This window comes from Pezoporus wallicus, unplaced genomic scaffold (genome assembly GCF_028554395.1).
Source record: "Pezoporus wallicus isolate ANWC-B61680 ecotype Strahan unplaced genomic scaffold, APGP_CSIRO_Pwel_v1 contig_5261, whole genome shotgun sequence".
Taxonomy (NCBI): Eukaryota; Metazoa; Chordata; class Aves; order Psittaciformes; family Psittacidae; genus Pezoporus; species Pezoporus wallicus.
The window spans coordinates 8740499-8767161 of NW_026642423.1; the positions used below are offsets into that span (position 1 = coordinate 8740499).

A 26663-nucleotide genomic window follows, 5' to 3' on the forward strand; every position below is an offset into this window, starting at 1 on the left:
GCGGCGGCGGCGCCGCGCCATTGGCCGTCCCCACGTGCGGGGCCACCTCACGTGCTTCCGGTGCGAGTGAAAAAAGTGTGGCTGAGGGATTTTTTAGGGAGAGTTTGTTGCACGGACCGGAGCTGTCAGAGATTTGGGCTTTTTTTTTTTTTTAATTTTAATTTTTTTTTCAAGGCAAAAAAAATACCCAAACCACCAAAAAAAAAGGGAAAATATATATATAAAAAATTAATTACTAATATCCCGGCCCGGTCGGCGGGCAGCAGGGCGCTGGCAGGGACGGGCCCCAGCAGCCGCGGCGTGGGCAGAGCGGAGCGTGACAGCGGGGAGCGCGGAGCAGCCGCGGCGGCGGGGCGATGGGCAGATTTTGACGGCTTTTGTTGGGGCGGGTTTTTTGGGGCCCGAGCGGAGCTGCCGCCGCACACTTTTGTGGGGTCAGTGTAGGGGGGTTTCTTTTTTCACTTTTTTTTTTTTTTTTGATGGAAATATAAGCTGATCGGGAGAAGGGGGAGAGAAGCTCTCGAGTGTCTCCCCGGTTTTGGATCCATCCGTGCAAGGGGGAGAAAAAACATCTCAGCTCCAGCCCAACAAGTGGATTTTTTTTTTCTTTTTTTCTTTTTTTCTCTCCCTCATTCTTTCTTTTTCTTTTTAATAGATATATTTTTCTCATATTTTTCTTCCCCCTTTTCCACCCCGCCACCCACCGGCAAAGTGGGGTGGGTGTAAAGCGGGTGGGTGGGGGGGAAAGGAGGCAGCGAGCTCCGTGGCGGGGGCTGAGCATGGAAGAGCCGCCGGAGGGGCACGGCCACCGAGAAGCGGCGCCTGGCCCGGCGAGCAGCGGCAGCGGCAGCGATGGAGAGAGCGTGCCTGTGTCCCCGAGCCCCGCGCCCGCCTCCCCCGCCGCGCCCTGCTCCCTGCCCCTGCCCCGTCGCCGCCACCCGCCGCCCCCCCCACCGCCGCCCCACCGAACCACCAACTTCTTCATCGACAACATCCTGAGGCCGGACTTCGGCTGCAAGAAGGAGCCGCCCGCGCCGGCCGGCGGCGGAGGAGGCAGCCGGGAGCGGGACGGAGACCGGGGGCAGAGCTCAGGTAGAGAAAACGTCAACCCGCTGCTGGCCCGGCCGCCCAACCCGCCCTCCCTCCTGTGCCCGGACTCGAACTGCCGTCCTGACGGCCCCGCGCCGCCACCGCCGCCAGCAGCCGCCAAAGCCAGCCCCGCCGCGGCGACAGCGGCGGCGGGGGCGTCGGGGACGGTCAAGCCCCCCGCTGACGGGGGCGAGACTCACCCGGCGAAGTACGGGGAGCACGGCAGCCCCGCCATCCTCCTCATGGGCTCTAATAATGGAGGACCTGTTATAAAGCCCGACTCGCAACAGCCGCTGGTGTGGCCTGCCTGGGTCTACTGCACTAGGTATTCAGACAGACCGTCCTCGGGTAAGGAACCGCGGCGCATCTGGGAGCTGTTAAAATCGTGACAAGGTCGTGTCCCCCCCCCCTCCCTTCCCTCTTCCCCTTTGCTTTGGCTCCCGGCCTGCTAAAGACCTCGCGTGGGGCGGCGCGGGGAGGGGGGATGGTCTTGGGTCACCCGGGGAGAGAGGAAACGCGTGCTCCCCCCAACCACCCCTCCTTCCTCCTCCGAATCTCCCAAATTTGAATGTGACGCCGGGGCTCCGATTCGGCCGCGTTTTCATGCGGAGACCCGGCGGGGAGCGACCCCTTCAACCCCGCAGCCTGGGTTCTTTCGCAGCGCGGCGGCGTGGGGCGGGAGCGCTGCGAAAAACGGCCGCGGATTCGGCTGCTTCCGTGTCTGGGGGCTATTTGTCCCCTTTTATTTTTTCCCTGGGTGCTAGTGGCCTTTCAGGGGTGGCGGCGGGGGCGAGTCCTGAGCCACATGTTGAGTGGCTGCTGGAGGTACGTGCCGAGATCTGTTTGCTCAGAAAGAGAAGAAAAATATTTAGTGGGTTTTTTTTAGGAAGGTGGCGGAGAGGCTGTTTACCGGGCCCTCTGCAACGAGTCTGAGGCCCTTAGGCCGCGCTTTGCCGCGGGAGCCGGTGCTCCCGGCCGTGGTATGAGGCCCGGCTCTCGGGAGGGGACGTGCCTCTGCCTGGGGCTGCCCCGGTGGGAGCCGCCTGCCCGGCTCTCCGGCCTCAGCCCGTTCTGTCGCCCCTTCAAGGAACTTAAAACTCCCCCACATGCCCCGGCAGCCCCTTGTTTCATCACCGTTAGTTTCTGTTTCCAATTTTTTTTTTTTTTTTTTTTTTTTTGAAAGAAGCAGAAGGCGAGGAGAGAGGGCTCCCCTTTGACTCCTGAGGCCAGCAGCCAGGGATCCGCTAGCCGGGGCCGGGTTCGGCTCCCCTGTGCCTCGCCTGGGACACGGGGCCGGCTTCCCCGGGGTCGTTTCAGGACGCGGAGAAGGCGGCTATGGCCGGCCCCAGCTCGGCTTTGCGGCTTGCTGGTTGCGGTCAATGCGGCGCTTCCTACCTAGCCATCTCCATCCCCTGTTATTGACACGTCCAGCGACTTGAAACTCAGAAAAGCCACTTTGATTGACCCCTGTGATTGATGGAGTGATAGAGCTGTCAGACAGCGTGGCCGTCGCTCCCGGCCGGCCCGGCCACGGCTGTTTTGCTACAGATTCCCAGGGCCTCCGTGCGCCAGGCGTTTTGCACTTGCGCCTTCGTTTCCTCTCCTTCCCTTTCTTCGGACATAGGATTATTCCTCTATATCCTCATTGAAGGTTTCTCCTTGCCCCAGTCCGGAGAGGAGAAAGAAGGGCGAGGGCAGGTTGGTGCGGCTCGGCTTTGCTCAGTCGCCCTCTTTGTTGTGCTCAGAGCTGTCCGCTGGTCCCAGCCGCTTCTCCCTGCTTCGGCGACCAGCGGGCTGCAGTAGTCGGAGGCGCCGGCACCCCGCTGCAAGGTACTGGAGCACAGCGACTCCCTCCCCTCATCCTCTGCCCCTCCGCCGGCCAAGCCCGGGAGCATCCCGCCGGGCCCCTTCCCTCTCCCTGCCAGCAGACACCACCGAGACGCGGGGAACTCCCCTCCTGGGGAAGGTCTGCGCCGGGAGAGGAGGAGAGAAGCTTTCGGCCTACTCGGCGGCCAGAAGGCCTTGCCGGCTGCGGCTGCTGCTGGCGGGGGGCTGAGGACCCGGGACCGCCCGCCGAGCCAGGCATCTGTCGGGTGATTTTTGTAGATCATTCTCTCCTCCTCTTAAGGGCTCCGACCCTTTTCTGCTCCCCCCTGGCCGGGCCGGGTTGGCGTGCAGAGCACCTGGGGTACCTCCCTCCCCCGGCCGGGGACTGCCATCAGAATGCGGCCCGGAGCCGGGCTGCTTCCCGGCGAGCTCTGTGACACTTCGCACGGCCCCATCCAGGCCTGGGGCGGGGGTGGCACTGCTTTAGACTGAGGTTCGTGGAGGGAGTCGCAGGCGGAGCCGGGGCTCCTTGGCAAAGATCGGCCGCTGGCCATCCCGGACCGGGCATCGTCTGGACTCTGGAGTGGTGGAGGAGCAGGCTCCCCCGGGACTGGGCCGCCCATGCGGTGGGGGTTGTTCCCCCCCGCCCCACCCCAAAGAGACTGGCGCAGCCCCCGGCCAGGCTGCTGCTCCCGGCGGCTCCGCGGTGCCGGCTTGCGGGGCCCTCGCCCCCTGCGCTGCCCGGCGGAGTGCCCGGCCGGCGGACTCCGGTGTCGGGCCGTACAGAGGGGAGAGCGGCTCGTCCTGCCGAGGCGGGGGAGCGGCTTCCCGACTTGTGTCGGGGCGGGGGGCGATAGGAGCACTGCAGGTACCGGCGGGGCCGGCTCGGTGGGGGGTACGCGGTTGGTGCGACGCTCTCGGCCCCGACCTTGCCTCTCCTTCCCCATCCTTCTCTCCGCTGTAATGGGGACTGCGGTGCCGGGATTAGGGATATGTGGAGGACGGGGTACACGGGACCGGCATAAATTCGCCGTCGGCCATTTTTCCGGCGGCCGGCGGTGGATGGGGGGGGGGGGGGGGGGGGGGGGGGGGGGGGCGGCGGTCGGTTGGTCGGTCGCTCGGCGGCGCGGCCCTGCCCTGCCCAGCGGCATGTGTGTACCCTGCCCGCAGGCCCCCGCACCAGGAAGCTTAAGAAGAAGAAGACGGAGAAGGAGGACAAGCGGCCGCGGACGGCGTTCACAGCCGAGCAGCTACAGCGGCTGAAGGCGGAGTTCCAGGCGAACCGATACATCACGGAGCAGCGGCGGCAGAGTCTGGCCCAGGAGCTCAGCCTCAACGAGTCCCAGATCAAGATCTGGTTCCAGAACAAACGAGCTAAGATCAAAAAAGCGACGGGCATCAAGAACGGACTGGCGCTGCACCTCATGGCCCAGGGACTCTACAACCACTCCACCACTACCGTGCAGGACAAAGAGGAGAGCGAATGACCCCCCCAGCCCAGAGCCGCGGCGCCGGCCCGCCGGCCGGGAGGCAGACAGGTGTTATTTAAAAGCAGATCTATTGTCTATCCATAGTATAAGGACTCCAATCACGAAAAAAAATATGAACACTTAAAAAAAAAATATATAGCCAAACAGCATATGACCTTGTATATATTTAATTTCAGGTAAGAAATATGTGTAGCGATCTCTATTTGCTGGAAAGTTTCCCCTTCTATCTCTTCCCCCCTCTTTTGTTTGTTCATTTTGTTTGCTTTCTTTTATTTTTATTTTTTTCTCTCGATGTCCGTCGCTCTTGTTTTACAGCAATTGTCCGACTTTTCCGATCTTTCGTTTGATCTCATTTCTTTTGTGTGCGTGTGTGAATTTCTGTCTTTTTATTTTTCCTGAGGAAAAAAAAATAAAAATGTTCTGATCCACAGACTGCGAGACTGAACCCGCCGCTACAAGCCAAAGATTTTATTATGTTCAGAAATCTGTAGTCTGAAATAAAGTGTAGACTGTGTTCAGGATCCAGAGTGCCTGTAATTCTTTGTTTTAGTGTGTGGACGTTTGTATATATGTATATATATACAAAAATATAAAAAATAAATATATATATATACACGATATGCTGTGTATATAGTGCCATTGCAGAGGCGTGTTTAGGTTTTGTTTTCGATAGAACAGTGCGGCAATTTTTAAACTGCTCATCCTTTGCTTAAAACCTTGAGACCTTCGTTTGTTGTTTTTTTTTTAATATTTTTATTTTCCTACCTTCTTAAAAAATGAATTCTTTTGCTGTTGCGGTCTTGCCTCACCTCCCGCCATCTCCCTTTTTAACAAGAAATAAAACCCACCCTGTAATAATGGTAATAATGTATCACCAGCTCCTGCAGGAAAAAAAAAGCCTGAATCCGTCTGGATGGTTAGAACTCCGGGATACGATGAAAAGGGATTTATTTGCCTGGAAGCTCCTTGCCTCGCACCGAGGGGGTCTGTCTGCTCCCCGACTGAGTTTCCAGCGAGGATATTTACCCGGGTAGGGCAGAGCCGGGGCGAGGAGAGGAGACGCTGCCGGAGCGATTGCCGCTCGGCAACGGTAGCTTCGCCACCGCTGCCCGGGAGCGCTCCCGCTTCCCGGCGCTGCCCACCGCTCCCCTATCGGAGCGGTGCTAGGGCTCACGTTTGCCCGTGGGAAGCGCGGGGTCGCGGAGGGCCGGCGGCGCGGCGGGACTCCCAGCTGCGGCCCCTGCTCTGCTTTTTCACCCATGCCAGGTAAATTCGGGGACGCTCTGCTCCTCGTCCAGAACACCGACGAGCCCGTGGCTTTGGCCTCGAGCCGTCGAGGGCCGCCGTGCGGGGGCCTTACGGCCACGCGTGCTTTGCGTGGAGCCCCGCGGAGCCGCAGGAGTTGGGGGTCCGCTTCTTTCGGTCCCTACAGAAGCCGGGCTCCCGGGGCGGCGGAGAGCTGCCAGGCGCCCGACAGGGGTGTCTGTCGGGTTTTATTCTCCCTTCTTTTTCTTTCACCTCCTCTGAACTCCTTCCCGGGTGCCGCAGCAGGCGGAGCGGAGGGTAGAAGAAGACAGAGCTAGAGCAGGGGTGCGACCTTATTCTGCACCACTTCTGGAGGACGGGGGCGAAGTCGAGGCCATGCCCGGGGGAGAGGGACAGGGTGGGCTGGGGCGCGGAGGTGAGCGAGCAGCAGCACCCGCGGCCGGCACAGCCTGCAGCTCCCATCAAATCTGCAGCTTCGCCCCTCCTTGCCCCGTCGTAGGCACTAGGGGGTTTCCGTCTGTTCGAGGATAAGGGGAACAGAGATGGCCTCTCATTTTTCTGTGCTTTTTAACTGTTTCTCCTTAGGGCTGCCGTCAGTTGACAACAACCGAGAACGGAGGCGCAGGAGTCCCCTGCCGTCCGCCCTCGCTGCCAGCTGAGCAGAGCCCCTACTTAACGCCATCTCACCCCATACCACCGCAGCGCATCCCACTCCAGCGCATCCCCATGCATCCCCGCCCAGCTCAGCCCTCCTCTGCTCGCAGAGGCCTGTGCTCCTCTCTGCAGGCCGAGCAGCTGGGAATACTTGGAGGGCTTAAATAAATGTTGTACAGCGCCATCTAAAGTTCTGCATTTCTTTCTCCTATTTTTTTTGTTGAGTTTGAAACATGAATTTAAATCTTCCTCACTGAGGAAAACAAACCGTCCTTCAAAGTGAGAGCTGGGGGGGGGGGGAGGAAGTGCTTGCTGGGGTCCCCGCTGGGGAAGCTACAGGTTTCGGGGTGCGCGTTAAGACACACCCCCGTCCCCCTACCCTTCCCTGCTGTCGGGGGAACGCAGAGAGGTCATCGCCCCGCCCCGCTCTAATCTCAGTTCAGTTCTCTGCCTTCTCACATACACTTCGCCTAGCAGTCCCCCGGAGCTGTACAGGAGAAAAAATGTAAATTCTTAAAAATCGGGTAACGACGCTCCCCGAGAACGTTCCCCGGCCGGACACAGCCGGGCCATGCAGAGGGGACAAGACACCGGCCTGTGGGACACGGGTGGTGCTCAGGCTGGTTTTCAAAGCTGGGCCGAGCGGGGTTGTCAGGCCCCCTGCCTTCCACCACCCGCAGCTAGGGCCCCGGGCCCGCTGTCTACCTCAGCCAGGGGCAGGCTGCCGGGCGCGGGGATCGCCCTCAGGATGGGGGGCTCCGGAAGAAGAGGGAATGAAAAGGGGGTTCCTCAGGCTCGGGGTGTCCGGCCAAGCTCAGCTGAGGCGGACAAGTCGGGAATAAAGACGACCAGGGAAATACAGGGCAGATTAAGAGGAGCCTAAAGAGGATTATTTAAACAAATCAGGGGTTTTAATGTAATTATGCTTTTAGGATTTCTCGTCGAGAGCAGCTGAGCAGGGAATATGAGGGGACTGGTGCAGGCGAGCCTGGTCCAGGTCTGCTCTCGCTGGTTCCCTGAGAGGCCTCTGTCCCCCGCGGGTTGCCGAAACACGCAGCCCCTCGGGGGATGCCCTTCGGCCAGTAGTCGTGGGGGCCCTCGCCCCTGGCTCAGCACCAGCCCCGCGGGAGACTGCGAGGACCTCAGAGGTAAAAGCAGGGGCCGCAGCACCCTCCCCGTTGGAGCGGGACCAGGTGTGAGCACAGCAGAACAGGGAGGTGTGGGACACACGCTGGGGCCACCGGTCAGATAGCTGGGGACTGGATGGGGCGGATGGGACGAGGGAGCCCCAGCTTCGGGAGGGGGACCCACAAAGTCAGGCGGAAAAGTCCTGGGAGAGAAGTGGTAACTCCCCGTCCCTTCTTGTTAAGGGGTTAGCTCCCCTTCTCCCTTCCCCCTCCCCCGATTCCCGAGGCAGCAGCACGTTTATGCGGTGTGAATCTCAGCCAACACCCAACAGATGACCCCCTGCCCCCCTCCCTCCGCTGGACGCTCATTTCTCCCTCTAAAGCACCCGGAGAGCCGGGTACAACCGCTTCCAGAATCCCGGCCCCGGGCCGACGACCACCCTCCGGGAGGGGCTGGCCGGCAGCCTGCTGCTTTGCATATGCAAATGAGGTTCGGGGAAGAAGGAGGAGGCCACGCGTGTCCCCCCTGTCGGTCCTCTCGGGCCGGGGCTCAGATCCCGCTGCCTCCTGTCACGGAGCTTGTTCCTTTGTGCCGCCTTTCGAGGAATCAAAGCAGACACGGTTGTGACACGTAGCCCGGCGGGTCAGAGGTCAGATTTCACAATCCCAATTACAATGATTTCTAATGGTGTTTATCTTGCGGGCTCCACCGCTGGGAGCTTTACAAGAGGGCTCCACTTCCCTCCCCTCTGCTCGGAGAGCTGTGGGTGCGGCGGGGCCTCGCCTCGGCCCCAGCCGGGGGGGATGCGCTCCCCTGTGCACCGAGTGCCGCGCCTGTCCCACCGAAAGGCGCTGGCAACCGAATGGCGGCCCCAGGGGGGGGCCTCAGGGGCCCGGCCCCAACCCCTGGCTCCCTCTGTACCCTCCTGCGGTGCTCAAGGCCACGCCAGAATTAAGCGGTTGAACATCACAGTGGTTTACGGTGAATATTGCCTATTGCCAAGAATTGCACCTCTCCTGCCCCGTCAGGTCCGAGGGAGCACTAATCAGTGACTAGGCTGAGGTAGGAGCTCTGCTCTCCAAAGAGGCGGTGGTCCGGAGTAGGGGCGGGGGGTGGGGGGTTATAGGGACCGGCCTTTCCCCAGCTGCGCCCCCCACCTCGAACCGTCGAGCAGCGTCCGAAGCCGCCGGCGGCATCCCGGGGGATCTGAGGTCGGCGGTCCCGGCAGGGAGCTCACCCCTTTCCGCCGCGCCCCGGGAGGGTCCTGGCAACGGAGGCTCGGCCCTGAGCACACCCCAAACCCCGGGCTCCGGCTTCTTGTCTGTGAAACCGGTTCGATTTTACTTTTGTCTTACAACAAATGAAGGCAAAGCAGTGGTCGGATCAAAACACACCTCAAATGGTTTCCGATTAAATCCAAAACCTTTTGGAAAAAGCTTTGCCGAGTGTCCAAGGGCTGAAATTTGGTGAAAAGGGTTATAAATTTTGACTTAAAAAAAAAAAAAATCTGCTACTTTGCCTCTGTGGGGGAGTTAGACACGTAGCGCCCGAGCCCCAGCCTCTGGCTGGGTGTTGACAGCAGTGCAAGGTGCATCTTTATACCCTACATCAAATGCCTTTGAAACAGATTTAGAAGAGTGTATGTAAAATAGCTAATGGAGCTCTTTCTTCCGGTTGAGTAAGCCGGGAAACCAGACTTTGCTGGAAGTGGAAGTCCTTTGCTCTGAGAACTGACCTTTACTGCACCAGGTGAGCAACCCTTACATTAAAACAAGTTTTTTGTTTGTTCTTGGTCACTTTGCCAGTTTGGAGATAACGAGGATGAGAATAAAAACTTTTGTTAGCAACGGCAGCAGCACAGCCGTCGGGGGGGGGGGGTGGGGGGGGTGGGGAGGGTTGGAGCGGGTAGAGGGTAAGGGGCAAGGGGATGGAGAGCCGAACCCGCTGTGGCCCTTGGCCAGGGCGACGCCGTAATGGTCGTGGGGGGCTCCGAGGGGCTCTTGGGAGCACACACTGGTGGCAGCTCCGTTCTGCCCCAGACTGCTGCTGAGGGACTTGGCGGAGCACGGCAAGGAACCGCCACACCAGGGCAGTGCGGGAGCACAGGCGAGCCAGGCGAGCCCGGGCACCTTTTCTTTATTTTTTATTGCCCCTCCTTCCTTTCCCGTCCTCGGTTGGGCTGCCTGGAGCTGCCGGACTAGGGAACAGTAAGCGTTCGGCAGAACTGAAGGCAGCCCCGACGTCAGGCGCTGCCGGGGTACCGCGGGGCTCTGCTCCCCCTCGGGGCTGCAGCCGAGCCTCCCTCGGCACGTAGGAAGAGCCCTCCCCGGTCAGCGAAGCCCCAGGCTTCCCCGGGGCCAGGCAGAGTCACCTGGCATCGGTCACCCGGGCACAGCACGGGCGAGGGGAGGGAGAGCAGACAGGGACAGACAAAGAGGGGCAGGAGCACCCCGGGGCGCCGGCTCGGGGTCCCCATTGGCATCGGTGGAGGGCGGCCGCCTCCCACCCACCTCAGCCGTCGCCAGCAGCTGCCGGGATATGTTTGCGCGCGTGGGGTGTAGGAAAGGGCTACGCTGGCCACGGGGCCGAGCCGTGCGTCCCGCCGCCTCCGGTGTCGATGGAGACGCTCCCCGCCAGCTCGTCGGGGTCTCCGTTTGCGAGGGCAACGCAGGGCCCCGAGGAACGGTGGCAGCAATGGGGCACTTTCATTATCTGTCCGTCTTCCTTTCTTTGATTGCCAGATTAAAAAGCCCCCACCTCCTACCCCTGCCTCCCTCCCCGGGCGGCAGCTGGCTCCCCGCTGTGCCTCCGGCAGGGCACCCAGTCCTCCGGCGGGGACCGAGGCTCGGCGACCTTGTGGGGGATACCGGCGCGCTCAGGTGCCTCCTCATGACACAAACCTTTTAAGAACTAGGTGGAGGAGGAGATGCGTCTGCATGGCCTTGCCGGGCCCAGGAGGCAGGATGGGGAGAGGTTAAGCTTAAACCCCCAAATTTTGAATGGACGGAGCCAATGAGGGTTGTGCTTTGGTGCGTCTCCTCAGTTTATGAAAAGACTGAAGAAGGCATGGGAAATAACATTAACTTTAAGATCAGCCTTATTTTTTTTTTTTCTTCTCCCAGAGAACAATGCATGCCTTATCTCCCTCTGAATAAATAAATCATAATTGCCCGACAGTTACCCGTCACAATAAACTTGACCGTATCTTCCAACAATTAGTTACACGTTCTCTCTGCTCTGGTAAAAGCCTTGTTAAATGTGATGAATGGTAAAATAAGCTACCCTTGAACATACTTTGCAAGATATTTATTGGAAAAGTACAATTATTTCAGCCTCTTAAGGAGACTATTCTACAGTGAAGGAGGGTGGCTGGTAAAAGATAAGACTAGAGATAAAACTAGATTTTCAGATACAAAGTTAAATACCAATTGTATCATGGCCTTTTCATGGGGCTTGGTGCTTTATTGATGCCCTGGTGAAGGTTTAAACAAAAATACTTAAATGTATACCCTTCGGCTTCAGTACCAGGGGCTGGGCACTGACTCTAGCAGCAGTTTTGCTGCAGAGAGCCGTCAACTTCGCCCTTTCCATTGGCAGCTTCTGTTGCCTAAAACGTTGCCTGGGAGTGTCTGCCACATCTTGGATACTGCTGTGGTCCCCTCCTGTGGGACTGTTGCAGCGACACCTGGATCCCAGCTGAGAAGATGCTTCCCAAAAAGCCAGGCTGGGGCAAGCACATGCTGCCCATCAGCGGCAGGAGACAATAGTCAGTGCCTGGGATGGTTGACGGAGGCTCAGTATGAAGGTTGCTCCTGCTTCCCTAGCAGAAAGAGGGGAAAAAGAGTTTTGAAGTTTCCTGACGGCAGCTCCCCATCCGTCAGATGCTAGGGCTGTCACAAGAGCCCTAGGCTAACTTTGTAGTCAGGAGCATCAGTCGAATCTGCCTCCAAGAACATAGCAGGGCAAGAATAGAGAAGACTGGAGGACTTGCATGCAAACTGGCCCAAGGAGATACCCTGGCTAGTAACCAGGCTCGACCTTGCCACATTTGAGAACCTTTAATTGGATTAGAAAAATGATGAGTATCTTTTGTTGTTCTCCAGGAAGGGCTGAATTTTCCCTTGGGAATTCCCCATTTGTGTGTCCTAGGTTATTGACCTGGCTGTACTTGTATGATGGGTCTTGGGCTGAAAACTCAGTTCCTCCCTTGGGCAAAACAAGCTGAAGCTGCGCTGAAGGCCCAGTCTAGAGGTGCTGTGAATCAGGATCAGGCCCTGGAGTGGGCAGCGCAATTTCTGTTCATGTTGATGCAGAGCAGGGCATTGAGAGTTTCGCCTGAGCCAGGTAATGCTCCTGGGCCACAATACGCACCAGGAGGCAGAACAAGAGAATTCCTTACAGATCTTCCAGCTATACCCACTGCACAGCAATGGTTGTCTTGATGCAGCCCAGGTCTGGACATTTGTAGCACTGTGTCGTCTCCTCCAGTCCATGTTACTGGAGTTGCTGGTGAGGCTCCATGGCTGTAGAAAAGCAGGTAGGGAATTTCACGATAGAAGTCTGCAGCTTGGAACATGAAGGATGATAAATGTTAGAGCAGTAGCCTAGAGGTTTCACATGCAGCCTTTAACTTCCATAGGTTTTTTTTTTACATGCAGGGTTATATAATTAAAGTGGATTTTTGGATAAATTTAGGGTTTTTTTTGGCTCTCTTTCTTAAGTAAAAACACACGAGGGCCACACTCTCTTGTGGAAATGAGCATAAATATGGATCCATCTCTGTAGTGGTTTACCATGCAACTGAGTTTGCCCCAGAACACATCTGTTATAGGATGCATCATATAAATATATATTGAGTCACATTTCAGATACTGATCATGTCCTCCATAGACAACAGTATCAGTCTGGGGTTATTACAGGTTCTGTGATGTAGATGTTTCATATTTGACTTTTTAAAATATGTTCCACTTACTTGTAAGACCACACAGGCTCTGTTGAGGACACCTGGTATCTATTAGATTGTTTCAGCCTGTGGAACAAAGCTAATCTGATATGACTAGTGAAGTTGGGAGTTTTGCCATTGATTTCAATGGCAGGAGGATGGGACTCAGAAGGCTGAGCTGTAAAAACACAGCTCCATATGATTTTATTCACATCTAGCCTGTCAGGAATAAAACCCCACCAGACAGAGGTCAGGGGAGTTGCCCTGTGCTAGTGTGTGTGCATGCAAGATTGCAAGCAGAGACAAACGATACACAAATGCGGATTTGTCAGCTTTCCTGAGGTTGAATTTAAAAATGAGCAGCAGCTTAGCCTGAGCTACAACAATAGATTAGTGGCTTGAATATTGCTGTAGATAGGATAAATCTTGGCAAAAACTACAGGCATGTATCAGTGCCAAGAGAAAGCAGAGCATTCTTCTTTGCCTTGCATATTGTACCTTTCTGAGTGTCCAGGTGAAGGCACAATTACAGTTCATAGCCTGTACAGTACAGCCAAGCACCTAATCTTCCCACCTGAGGTCTGAGTCTGGTGGGAATGCTGAGCCTCTGTAAGCTGGCTGAGATGCGGTGTGGTTGGTAGTAGGGCAGGGGCAAGCTCCAACTTCCCAGGGAGTTTAGTAGCAAAGCTGAAAGATTTTTTCACCAAAAAAGTGAAACCCAGTGTGCTATAGAAATCTTCAGGATCTTTCAGATTCTTTTTAATTCACTAATTTTTAATCACTGCCTGAAGTTTCTCGGTGCTCCCCTCGCTGCCCCTGAGATCCATCACAGAATTGGTTTTGAAGGAAGTGTCTTAACTGGAGAACTGATTTAGAGTTGTTTAGCTCTGCAGCAAAGTGAATGCAGGCAGCTCGAGCTCCCTTCCTTCGTATGCTGGTTTACACCGGCTCTGGGTAAGTCCCTGCAGTGGTGATGCTGAGTGAAGAGGAGGACAGAGCACACGTCCCCTGCTTCTGCCTTTCAAGAAGGCTTACACCTCTGCTGTGGATTGTTGTGCTTAGATACACATTACTCAGTGGGTTTCACCACCCTGAACTTGAAAAGTTACTTGAAAGCTTTATTTTAAATTACAGAAGCTTGTCACACTTCAAGCTCTTCTTTATATCCAATAAATTATTAAAAATGATTTATGAAAGCATGTTCATGACTGAACATGAATGACAGCATTATTGTTATTAATACATATTAGGGGCCAAATCCTGTGTGTGTTTTATTTTATTTATATTTTTTTCAGGGACTCCTTTATTTTGGGTTCTTCATATATCCATTCTTACAGCAAAAGAGATTCTGAGAAATGAATTCACAATTTCTGTAAGTCTGGCAAAATCATCCTTGAAATCACTAGGAATTTTGTGTGTGTGAAGCTGAAAGTAAATCAGGGCTTCAGGATCTGTTTCCATGCAATTCTAAAGAGTCTTAAGAGTTTATTTAATTTGGATGGAGTGAGTGCACTTGCAGGGAGAGTTCAAGCACTAAAAAGGAATATGACTCTTCCCTATGCATAGAATGAAGACAGGTGTGGAGACAACTTCTTGAGTCATCTGGCCCAACCCTTTGCATCAAACAGAGTAAAGGTTGCATTAATCCAGCCCTAAATTTCTCCATTCTTATCTTATGCATCTCTACTGGTGCTTTAATTATCTCAATAAGCAGTTACTGTGTTTACCAGGAAAGCAGTGATCAGCTGTGCCACTGCAATTCTTTCTGTGTTTCTGTTTCTGCAAAGGTTCTTTCATTCAGAATAAGACCCAGGAAAATGTTTGTGTTAAATGGGTTTTCTGGTCAGTTAAATAAATAACTTAAAAATATAGTTGTGTAGTAATCTCAGTAACTTTTTAATATTTAGTTACATAATAGAATTAACTCGGTTCTAATTTTTGTCAGTGTTAAACCATTCACTGAATGGCGAATGTTTTAGAATGATTTCTGAGTAAGCCAAGACAAGTGCTAGAATAGACTTGTATATCAAATTTGTTAGAAATCCTTTTTTTGATTTCTGTATTTTGGGTAAAAGAATATAAACCTAATCCAGTTTTAAGTAGAAAACTACTTACAAATTCACATAATGAATTATTTGCATAGAGTTACTGAAATTATTACACAGCCATGAAAGAAGAAAAATCTCTGAAGCCAGAGATCAGAGCTGCACCAATTTTCATCGATCGACAGGTCCTGGGAGCACAAAACCATCCCCATAGCCAGCCCCAGAAAAGCTACAGCTCCTGCATTCCTGGCACACCACAACAAAAGGCAGTAAATGGAGTCAGGTTTTGTCCAGTCCAGTCAAGCCCTCTCTGCTGTGCTCAGTGGCTTGTTCACACGAATGCTGGACTGGACTCAATATGTGCCTGCATTTTTCATTTATTTATTTTTTCCCTCCTTCATTCTGCCTGTCCACCCCTTGCTTTTCATTTTAAATGTATGTAGAAGGAAAAAGTTGCTCCACAGTTTTCGGGTCCAGATCCCCTCACCCCCCACCCTTATGCATCTTATGGTGTCTCTTTGCTTTATTGCACATAAATATGTCCCAATATTAATTTTAATATTGTAACATTAATATTGTTACATTTAATATTGTAACATTAATGTTACTGAGACCCGGGGTTTTGCAATATTACTGAAAGTTAAAAACCTTGGGGCCTGATCCTGACCCCTTTGAACTTAACAGGAAGTGTTGCATAGGCTTCAGTGGAAACAAGCTCATGTAGTCTACGTGCAGAAGCATTATACTTAAAAGCAAGCTGTGTAAAAGGCTGCATTGTTTCTTGCTTGTACTGGTAGTTTCTCATGTAAAGTTCTATATATTCTTTCACAATAAATACATGAAACAGTTAATCCAATGTTATATTGTTCAGTAATATTTTACTTGCAAATGACCATCATTTCTTCTCTGCTCTGTTTGTTCTTCTGAATGTCTGTTTTATATTCTGGAAATGGAAGAGCTATTCTTTTAATGCCCATTTCTTTCTGATGATAATGTTTCTTTCTGGCAAATGCTGTGACTCACAGCTAGTCTATATTTTTGATCAGTAAATATTGAACCACAATGGCAAGGAAGGTCTGAGCTATGATACGGCTAAAACAAACAAACAGAAAGTAGCCCACTTTTTTTGTTATATTTCTATTATTTTCTGGATAGATGTACCCTTCTCTAAAGTAGTTCTAAATTACTGTCTATCTTGTCTCGGAGGGGATGTAAACCTGATTTTTGTTTGATAGCAGTTACAGTGAGGAGGATAGGAGACTTGTGGTTTGGTGGCTAACACCCTGCCTGCTTTATGCCTGCTCTGTGGGGCAAGCTGGGTGGCAGGGCTCCCTGGGGTGGCACCGTGGGGGTATCAGGGTGGTGGCCCAAGGGGTGATGTTGAGCATCACTCAGCACTGGACACTGGAGCACAGGGCTGTCATCAACAGTGTGATATTACTGTGGGGTTTTGTGTCTGGAGGGCAGCTAGGGCATGAAGTCTGGGGAAAGTCAGTCCCTAATGTGGGCTTGGTTGTGGTAATTCCCTTCTCCTGGTGATGCCCCATCACAAAGACAACTGCTGGGCCAAATCCCCGGCTCTTACCGAGGCAAAGTGTTGTTGACTTTAACAAGGGTTTGCAGTGAGGTTTTGGATAAGTCAATGTGGACTTCTGCCTGCATGAGGACTGAAGGATTTGGCCTATGGTCTTTTACAGTATGAGGTTAATCAACATGCAGGAAATTCTCACACCCTGTCGAGGGCCCTATTATACCTCTGTTCAACAGAAATCTCTGCTAAATCACACAATTCTCTGCTAAAAAGCTGTGGTGTGATATGAACCAAAGTAACAAGTCAGTTAACAGGATCGTCCCAAAAATGTAAAAAAATAAGGCACCTACGAATAAAGCAACCTGGATAATTTGGGGGAGTAAGTAGGGAAGTGCCCATTCCTGCCCTCATTAACATCCATGGGAGTTTCCCCACTGATGAAGCCCATTCAGTGGGAGAGGAATTGGGCTCTATGGTAGCCTTTGAAATGATATCCAAAGTTCACTTAAATTATATGGTCACTTTAAAACCACGCTCCAGAAACCTCAGTAATATTTAGTTATGCTGGGCACTTGCCTGAAAGTGTCAATTAGGATCTCTTTGGATATATTCACTTTTGAAAAAGCCAGTTGGCATCAGCAGCTTGTTGTAGTAGCTGCTGCAGTCTAAGGTGCTAAAATGAAGCATTTGTTTTTGAAATGACCTATAAAGCCTGTCAGCATTTGCAATCCAGCTTGTGAGAGGTTGTGCAAGGCAGTCTGTTTGATGTCCAGGCAGATAGTTTGCCACTTTGGGCAGGATCCAAGTTTTTCAGGGAGCTGAAATTATCACCAGGCGCTACAGAAATACTAGCGTTTGGCAACATGAAGTATTGATAGAGGCACCACCCTATAAGGATCTATTCCTTCTCCAGTGGTATGATATCCTGGAAATAATATTCCCTATTGTGAATGAAAGGTGTTGAAGAATAGGTTAGAAAATGTGAACACAGCCAAAAGGCTTACCTGCCAATGCAGGCACAGCTAGCCTTGTAAGTAAGTTAGCTGTGCTTTTCTTGTCTGGTTTTATATCGACAAGAAGTCATAAACAGACAAAATAAAGCATTAATTCTCAGCCTTATCACTTATGGATCCATTATGCCTTCATATAATTTTATAATATTCATCTAGATGAACTAAATGTTACAGAAAATTTAAAGGTGGTAAACATGCCGTCTGCTGAATTATTCTATGAGTGCTGGGAAAGCAGCTCATGGCAGAATTGAATTATTTAATATTATTTTCCAGTATCGTGTAGTCGAAGTATAAGCTTCATTTTTGGATTATGATTTGTATTATGAAATGCTTATCAAGTGTTTTCCAAAGATTAGTTTAGTTTTAATTAAATAAACCTTTCTCAGGAGAAAGCCCCCAACTACTCTTCGTACCCAGAGGCTACCGTACTTGTTGTTTTTAATTATTTTTCACTGTTGCCCAAACTGCTTTGGGTACTCCTGCCCAATTAAATCAAAGACACGGGCTTCTTATACACAATATGTTTAATATTTAATTTTAATTAAATTAATTAAATTGTTTATTTAATTTTATGTGCATTATTGTTCATAGAGCAATGCAAAATTTATGATAGGAAGAATTTGTGGGAGCTTTTAAACAAACTAATTACTGAGGTAAAAAGAGACTTTGCTCTTTCCAGGGAATAAGCATTTCACCATAAGGAGGTAACAAAACCAGAAGTTGTTTGGGTAAAATAATAGGTGGTTGCACAGCATTAAGAATGAGTTGTTTTACCTTACTTTATCTTGTAACTATTGCTTGATCATATTATAATAGATTTGACAACAGCCTTCTCCCCTAGTAGTCGCAGGCAGGTAATCAAGTATTTATCAGGGTAAATAAACCTAAAGCTACATTATAAATTTATTAGGAGCATTAAAAATCAGCAACTCACATGCCACAAATATACATTTTTGGTCACACCCTGAGTCTTTTTTCTTCCAACAGACACACTTATCTCCCAGGTAATCTTTAAGAGAGCCTGCTGTTTATCAGAAGGAGTAGCAAAGAGAACAGCCCTCTTTTTTTACTAGGTGGGTGAAGATTATTTCTTGTGATAGATTTTTATTTGTTTTTTTTCCCTAATGAAGATTTCTTTTTCATCCACAAAGGAGCAGCAACATGTTTTTGATGCTGTTTTAATTTAGTAGTGTACTGTTTTGGGAAGGTGACTGATGCTAGGTATAGGCAGAGACATAAAGATACTTTGCATGACCTTGATGCATGTTATTTTCTGCAGGAAGTTAATAAACAAGACAAGCATAAAAATGTCTATTTGTAACATTGGTTGCTGTGGCTTATATGAAGGTAATTCAGAAGCCTTTTCTCCATGCATGAATATACCCATGCAGAGGCAATGGGGACCCATCTAAAGCCCACTCAATTCAGGAGGGGTCTTTCTATCAATGCTGGTGGGACTGAAACAACTGCTCTGGGGCTGATTTCTTAATACTCAAGGGGGCAAACCTACCATTATGGTCTCCCTGCATTTATCAGGAATACAGGGAGGACAGAGCAGGATCAGGCCTCCATGCTGCTTCACACTTGAAAAAGGGTCCTGGGAATGTAAACCAGGCTCCTGTCAAAAGCAGTGCTAGTTGCTCTTGCAGCTTTGCAGTTGCTGTGCTGTGTGCAGCTGTGAACACGACCAGCCTGGCTGAGCACAATGCAGGTCCTTACAGGGGATAAAAAAAAGAAAGGGAAATTGTTTTGGCATTATTTTTTTTCCCCCATGGAAATGCAGGATGCATTTTATGAACTTGATATGTGTGCGAAGTTGTGATGGGCATTTTGCCCTTCCTAGTTTCAGGGTTAAAAGCGAGTTCATAGTGAAATATAACACGTTATTTCTCTGAGTATTGTGGTAATTGAAACAAATACAAATAAATTTATTCACAGGAATTATTCATGTAATAACAACCCTTCAGCCCCAAGAGCAGAATAGCTAAAAACAATCTTTCTTCAATGTTAGAGATACTCATAGAGCAATAGTTTTACTTTAGCAGATTAAATGGTATCATAAAAGTAGCTGATGATGAAGTAAATTAAAAATCAGACTGGGGTTAACTTTACAGAAGCTGTTTTTAGTCTAATACAATTACCCGTTACTGGCTAAACATTAGCTTTAAATCAACAGCAGTTGAAACAATTTAGTTTTGCACACCAGGTTTAAGTTATTACTAGCAGAATTTAAAATGAGAGCAATATTATCAGATATACAAAGCCTAAAGAGATCTTAATACTGAAGGAACACACATCATAAAGAATTGTCTAGATATATTTTTTTCCCTGCAGTCTCTATTCCGGCATAGATGCAGGCAGAGCAATATGTGTGCACAATATGCCTGCCTAATGTTCATGCATACACCAGGAGACAAATGTACTTGAATTCATAGAGATACAGCCTCACCTAAGAGTGGTTAGACTTAAAGGAGAGGCGTGAATAAAAAATGAGGCTGGGGCTAAGCCCTATGCAGCAGATCCGTGGTACACAGTGCTCACCACTTACCCCTGAGTGTCTGGTGCTACTTCGGATTTCCATATACGCAAGTGTACACAGCGGCATTATTGAGGCAATAGCACCCAATTAGTTCCAGACCCTTCTTAAGATATTGTGTACAATATAGGAAAGCTCAAGAGTTCAAAGTCTTTGTATGCTAATGTGAAGAGGTTTGATACCATGAATAAAATGGGAAAGGGCCATGCAACGCTGGAGACTGGGGAGTCACTGGGGACACTGGGGAGGCTGGGGGTGCCACATGCAGCTCCCTGAAGCCAGCACCAACACAGCACTTGGACTGCTCCCATTTCCAGCTACTGTGATAACAAGAATGGTTGCAAAACAGGCATTTTTGGATTCTTGCATTTCCTTCCCTTCTCAGGAAGACCTGAAAGAAGACTAGAAAAAAAGAACAAGTGTATTGAGCTAATGTGGCATATTTAGAGTGGAACATTTCACGTGTATAAATAGATGTTTTTTATCAGCCACAAAGACATGCAGAAGCTATAGTCAGTGCTCCCGTGCTTGCAATAAGGCGGGGAGAAGCTCGGAAATAAGGTTCATGATGTAAATCAGGGCAGGCAACTGCAAGGAAGAAATAGCTATATGATTTGCAGAGTAAATTACTGGCTTCACTAGATTTCATTATCTTCACCAAACTGTTCTTTATATTTCAGTGTGTTTATATTTTATTCAGAGATCTTTCTGGGGAAGGAGTCTGAGCATGCACACCATCACCATTTCCTGAGATGTGTGCAGGGTTCCTGGAGTTATTTATAAAGGCAAACTTTGACTTTTATAGGCAGGGCAAGATTGTTTTCCCTAGCTAAATATATGTTTTAGTAAGTGTGCTAAAGGTACTTTAATATATGTGCCTGTTATCCGATGAGCTTACTGCAACAGCTGCTATTTAACCATGACGGCATACTGTTCTAAGATTGATGGGTGGAGGACTTATAGGAGCCAGCACCCTGGAGACCCTGCCCTGGCACCCCAGGCTTTCCCAGCTGGTGCCCCGTACATGGCTAGCATGGCAAATAAACACGTCTGTCCATGGGCACTGTCTGACCGTGCTGCTTTGCTGTGGCCATCTGTGTCCAAAATGGATCTGTGGAAACCCTTTTGGGTTGGTCCCAATGTTTTACTTATTGCAAGGGGTTGCAAGGGACCTGATGATTAAGGGAGGTAGCGTTTGTACAGAGTGATGGGAAGATACATGCTGTGAGCTTTTCTCAAACTCAGAACTTGGGTAGAGACCTCAGAAAAAAGGAGGCAAGGCAAAAGGAAAATGAGGGCTTGGAGGGTTTGATGGCAAAAATCTGAGCCAACTTCTGCATGTTGCTAGGACAGCTCATCCCTTTGTGTTGGTCACTCCTTCGAACATAACTATGCCATGTGTTGAGTCTGTGTTTAATTTCTTTTTAACTCAACACTGGCCGTTTTCCCTCCCTTTGTCCATATCATCAGCTGCAGCATTATCCAACTTCACCTGTCCTTTCTGCAGAGAAGTCCTCTGCCTTTGGCAGCACCCGTTTCCCCAGGCTCTTTTGCAGCTACAGCTCCACTCCCACAGTTGTGATCATTGAGGGGGTCATCTTCTGGTGCATGAGCCATCCAAGTGACAGCATGAACTTCCAGGACTGTGCCCCAGAGCCATTGCATGATGCCTCCCCTTCCTCCTGCTCTGGGTCCAGAGACTCTCTGGTGAGATCATGATGAGGATGAAAGGGGACACTCTGGTTTTGGGGTACCATGAGCCCCAGGCACAGTTATTTTCTGCCCTTCCTTCTGAGGGCAGACAAATTTCCTGTGACTAGTCATCTGAGTTACAAGAGCAGGTATTAAGGAAGGGCAATGTTGACGAGAGCAAACCAGCTTCATTGGTGCTCTTCAGATCTATCACATGTGCCCCATCAGCTCCAGCATTGCCATCTCAAGCTGTGTGGGCAAATCTCTGTCATACCACACATGCAATCTACATTATTATTTCATAATTAAAAAAAAGTATAATGTTTTTATAGAAAAACCTATTTGATCATATCTTCTTAAGAAAATAAATTTTGAAACTGGTTTAGAACAACACTTCTAGACTTAAAAATGCCAAAAAATTAGAATAGTAAGAAGGCTTACCTTTCTAGCTCTGTATCATTCCATACAGCAGATACTCTTCAACACAGACATTTCAGAGCATTTTGTAGTGTATTTATTATTACTGTTGTTTGATGAAGTAGGGCAATTTAATTATTCTAATTTTTCATTGGTGGAGCTGAAGAGTAGAGATCTAAATGATTTGCCCAAATTTGTACAAAAAGTCTGTGGCAGAGAAAGGCTTTGCCCTGGGGCTTTCCTGCAAGACATTATTAAGACTCATCTTCAAAGATGGGACATTTTGATACAGAAAGCAACTGCTTCTTCTCTAGGATGGAGTTTTGCCTCGGCTGCCTCAGGTTCAGGCCAGTGTAATTTGTGGTGGGTGAGTTAAATTTATTATTCATGGGAAAAGAAAAAAACACTCAGAAAAGTAGAAATTGAAATTAGTCTAAAACCTGACAAAATTAACAGGAAGGAGTCAGAAGATCCTGATCAATTTACTTCCTTCCTGTACAAGCAGTGTAGATAGGGTTATAAAATATACCACGAGGTTACTTGCATGTGTGTGCACATATATGTCAGTGTGTGCATGTATACACACATACACTGTGTCTCTCTGTTCATGTATTCCATTTGTTAAACCATTTGGGGCATGCTCTTTATATTCCCTGCAACAAATAAAATGTGGCCCCATGGGCAGAAGTTTTGCACACCAGATTTAAGTCTAGAAGTAATTTTGTTTTGTTCACACTGGCGTTATTAAGGTCTCGCAATACGGGTTTACAGTCGAAGCGATGACAGACTTAAATTCAAGAGCAATGTGATTAGGGCAATGTGTAAGGTAGTGCTGTAGCAGTGCTTACCTTTATTAGCTGTGACAGTAGTGTAAGCCCAGCCGACTGAGGAAAAAACAAAACTAAGGCAAACAAACAAACATCCTCTGCCAGCAGATAACTTTTGCTTTTAGAGGCATGCATTAGGAGATGTGTGATGCCAACCAAATTCCAAACCGGCGGAGATTCGCATGTGCTTTTGCTAATATTTATTTTATGACACATTATAACTACTGTGTGTTGCTGTTGCTATGAACCCTTGGGAAATAAAACTGGAAACTGTGTTGTGGTGAAAGCCAAGAGGCCACAACTTTATTAAACATGAAAGCTGATGTACAAGGCACAGGCAGGAACTATCAGTCCCGGCTGAAGGCAGGCAGCAACGTTGCCAGACTCCCTTCCCGGCACCTCCATGTTCTCACAGGGATGGGCAGTGCTGCTCCCGAGGGTCATGCTTTGCACCTGCTCATGTCCACCGAAAACAGCTAAAATGTCACCGTGCCAATATTAGCTGCGTGCAGGAAGCTGCACCCCAATCAGCTGGAGAGGGGGGATTATTCACTGATATTGCTCTGAGGAAAGCTGCGGAGGGAAGGGAAAATTAAAGAAAAACAGCATTCTGTATAAAAATTCTCTGTCAGTGTTAATCAGCTGCATGTTTTGTTCTTGGTTATTTGCCTGGCTCTTGCTCCAGGTTGTGTTTCTGCTTTGGTACCACAAGGCTGCCAGGGCTCATGATACTTGTGTGTGCCCCTCTTCATGAACACAGACGCTGGTAAAGCAAATGCAAACATAAACCTCTGTCTTCAAAACAAGTGGATATAGAATGTCATTCATTTTTTTATGCAAGATGGTAATCCCAAAATCTAATGAGTTTGCACAGTGTGAGTACCAATCTTGTGAAAATGCTCTTTTCCCTTTCTTTTGGATAAAAATCTACTATAGTCCTTTCCTAAATATTAGTAATTTGCTAGGACCATCTTAATTTTCCACTTTGTTCTTCTACCAGCATTTTTAGGGACTGAATAATTACTCTCTGGAAACAATTATAAACCTTGTTAACTCTTCCCTTTCTCATCATCATCAAAGTACATTACTTTGTCCTGGTTTTAAGGGACATGAGTCTGGTCCTTCATTCCCTCGTTGTCTGGGGACTGGGAACTGGGGAAAAATAAAAAAGGAAGGCAAATTAATACTTTTTTCAGCGTTTTTTAAGTGAGTGGGTTTCTATGGGAGTTTCTATGGGACAATGAAGTGAGAAATGTGAGGCAAAAGTAAACAGCGTGCAAAGACTGAAGGGTCGGACTGGTAGGCTGTTACCGATACTTGTTTCTAGATAACGTGCTTGGCAGCTCTCCGTAGTCAGAGCACTATTATTTATTTATTTTCCTTTTAATCTAATACGTAAGACAATGGAGTTACTTATTTTTTCTAACTCAGTGGATGCTTCCTTCAGATTCACTTGTGGAAAATGCCTCTCTGTGCAGGAGTCACTACTAGAAGAGAGTGAGTCACAAAATTCTATTTTGAGTAAAATGCATAGCCAGAAGCAGAAGATGTAACCTCCATCCTACTATCTCTAATTTTCAGCTCTAATATAGATGTATTTTCCCCACAGTTAGAAAAGAACAGCAATATGAAAGATGATTTGGTGGTAGAGGTCTTTGCCTGAGTGATGCTAATAATATTTTGCTAAGAGATAACATGGTTATTCCTTTCTCTTTTCTGTGGCAAAGACAAATGTTGTTTCTAAAACTGTGGAGTTAAATTCCCAAACTAAGTAATTGTGTAGCAAAAAGCACTCTGAAGTTTCTGGCTCTTCGGTGTTCAGATCTTAAAAGCCAAAAGTCAGATCCAATAAAAGGAATTAGGAATTTCAATACTAACGAACTATTGTGGGATTCAACATTCTGCTCCTGGGGTCTTGCTATCCTAGGGAATCAAAGGATGTTATAAAGCTACTGCTTTAGTTTGTCCTCCTGTTAGCAGAAGGATATCTCTGCATTGACAATATACTCTTTTGATATTTTGATTAAAATTTATGAAGTTCTGTAATCATCTGTTCTTGCAGCTCATTGCCATTATCATCCCTAAATACCCTCTTCTGTCATTTTCCCATCTCAAAGGCTTCTGTGGTATTCAGATCATCTCTCTCTGACAAAGTGGGAGGACAGAACATTTGTGAAGGCACTCTAGCTCCTAATTGGAGTGATGGTAGCATAAAGGGTTATGGAAACAATACGTTGTGTTTAGGAATGAGGCCAAGAACTGCTGCCATGCCCTTCACCATAATGCCAGTAAAGTTGTGAATAGCTCAGTGGTTGTGAGCAGTAAACAACCTGGCTAATCAAGGCTCTGCACATGGTGACAGTTGAGCATCTCTTACTGTGGGGATCTTTCCAATTACTGTCCTGATAAGATTATTCAGCATCACACAGTTTTTTTCTTTATTTCTGAAGATGAAATAAGTTCTTGACAGTCAGATACAATCTTTACTACAATTTTGGACCATAGGTCTTCCTGGAGGTTATTCCTTCAGGCAATACTTAGGATACTGAGGCTACATCCCATCTGAGTCCTGTGAGGTGTCACACAGGACCCACTGCTTACCAGCAATTTATCTTCTTTGTCAAATAAGCAGTTGCTAAAGTCTTTCTAATAACCTTTTACTGCCTCCTTGGAAAGTCTCAGCTTTATGGAAGATCCAAAATATTTGGATTGCTTGGTTTCTTACTGAAACTCACAGGTTAACCTGGTAGCTAGGCAGTAGGTGAAGTTGAAGTTGAGTGGTGACATCAAGCTGGTCTTGCGTGCTGAACTCTTTTTTTGTCAATGTAGCATTTTTGATCAGGAAAGCAGAAGTCTGTTCTGGAATCTAAACATCAGACTGGCCACCTCACCCTCAGTTACTGCCACAGCGAATGTGATCAGCTAATGCCAGCAAAGCATGATGTTGGATAGGTAGACTCGGATAATGGATGTTGATAGACTTGCTCGTGACTCCTAGAGGAGAGGCTGCCCAGTTTTGTAGTTCAATTGAGGACTTTTATCTGATCTCTTTTCTTGCTTTGGTGGACTATCTAGGGGGCACAGATGACGTTTTGGGCTTTTTGCAGTACCCGGCTATTCTTGTTATTTGTGCAAGCATGCTGCATCCTTTTCCCTTGTGTACATACCCTGTTATTAATCAGACCTTGCCTTGATTACTCTTGTAGTTCTCCCCTTAGAAACAGACATTTTATATAAGGATCACTTATAGATCTCTGGGGTTTGTGAAGAGTGTGTGTTAGCCCTACCTATTAATGTTTCATGCAGAAAATACTGCACCAGCTGTTGGTGGTGCATTTTGAAAAGCTGAAGGACAATGGTGTGTGGTCTGGACTTCAGCTACATGAGGGATCTGGTCTTTTGTCTGGTAGCTGAGGAAACCTGAAGTATTTGTACAAACTGCTTTAATGAGGTACACTTGGGCAACAGGACACTCTTTACCAGGGTATGTTGGAATGGGGGTTAATTTTCCCTCAGATCTTGCACAGCTGCTTTCAGTTGTCTGATGTCTCCCAGTCTGCCAGCATGGGAGGGATGGTCTGGACATGGCTTGAAGACCTGGAGGACAGGGAGGTGGACAGTTTATCATTCCAGAAGGCATCTCTCTGAAACCTTTGAGGAGGAGCAGGCAGGGTTACAGATATCAGTGAGTACAGCCCTAAAGGCTGTCCTGTTGAAGGAGAAACATTTTCAAAATCAGCTGTCTCACTTCAGGCTTCAAAACCATTAAGTGTAGTTAACTATTGAATAGATTTTGTAATGACTTTTACATATATGTATTTGGCCTATAGAAAATTGTCTCCAATGGTATATATCTACAGAGCTGTCAAGACTTAGTGCTTACTCCTTTTACCTTGCTCTGTATCACTTAACCACTTCCATGACTGTTGTTTTCTCTTGGTCTTCATTAACATTTATTTCAGTGGCTTTCACTTTGGTCCCACATTTCCATCACTTTTCACCATTTTTGGCAGAAGAATCAATCATCTTCTCTTGAAACTCTCTAAATTCAAAGTATCTCATCTAGCATCGCCTGAATGTGCTTCACGTGGGAAATGGAGGCAAATAGTGCTAGTTCTTGTATTCGAAGAAGGATCCTTTTATACCACAGCAATCTATTAGAAAAGATAAATTAAACCTTGGCATTCTTGTTCACTGTTTTTTTTT

At 48.7% G+C, this 26663-nt stretch overlaps 1 protein-coding gene across 1 annotated transcript; it reads left to right on the forward strand.

Moving 5' to 3' along the window:
* Positions 1-666: 666 nt before the first annotated feature.
* Positions 667-4587, forward strand: EN1 (engrailed homeobox 1). Its single transcript, XM_057430243.1, has 2 exons — positions 667-1437; positions 4087-4587. The coding sequence occupies exons 1-2, from the start codon at positions 780-782 to the stop codon at positions 4401-4403; spliced, it is 975 nt and encodes a 324-aa protein (XP_057286226.1). The 5' UTR covers positions 667-779; the 3' UTR covers positions 4404-4587.
* Positions 4588-26663: the final 22076 nt, after the last annotated feature.

Bases quoted from the DNA above. Each gene is read 5' to 3' on its own strand.
- EN1 (XM_057430243.1), top strand. From the start codon at position 780: ATGGAAGAGCCGCCGGAGGGGCACGGCCACCGAGAAGCGGCGCCTGGC. The intron at 1,438-4,086 runs GTAAGGAACCGC...CCCTGCCCGCAG, and splicing joins TTCAGACAGACCGTCCTCGG to GCCCCCGCACCAGGAAGCTT.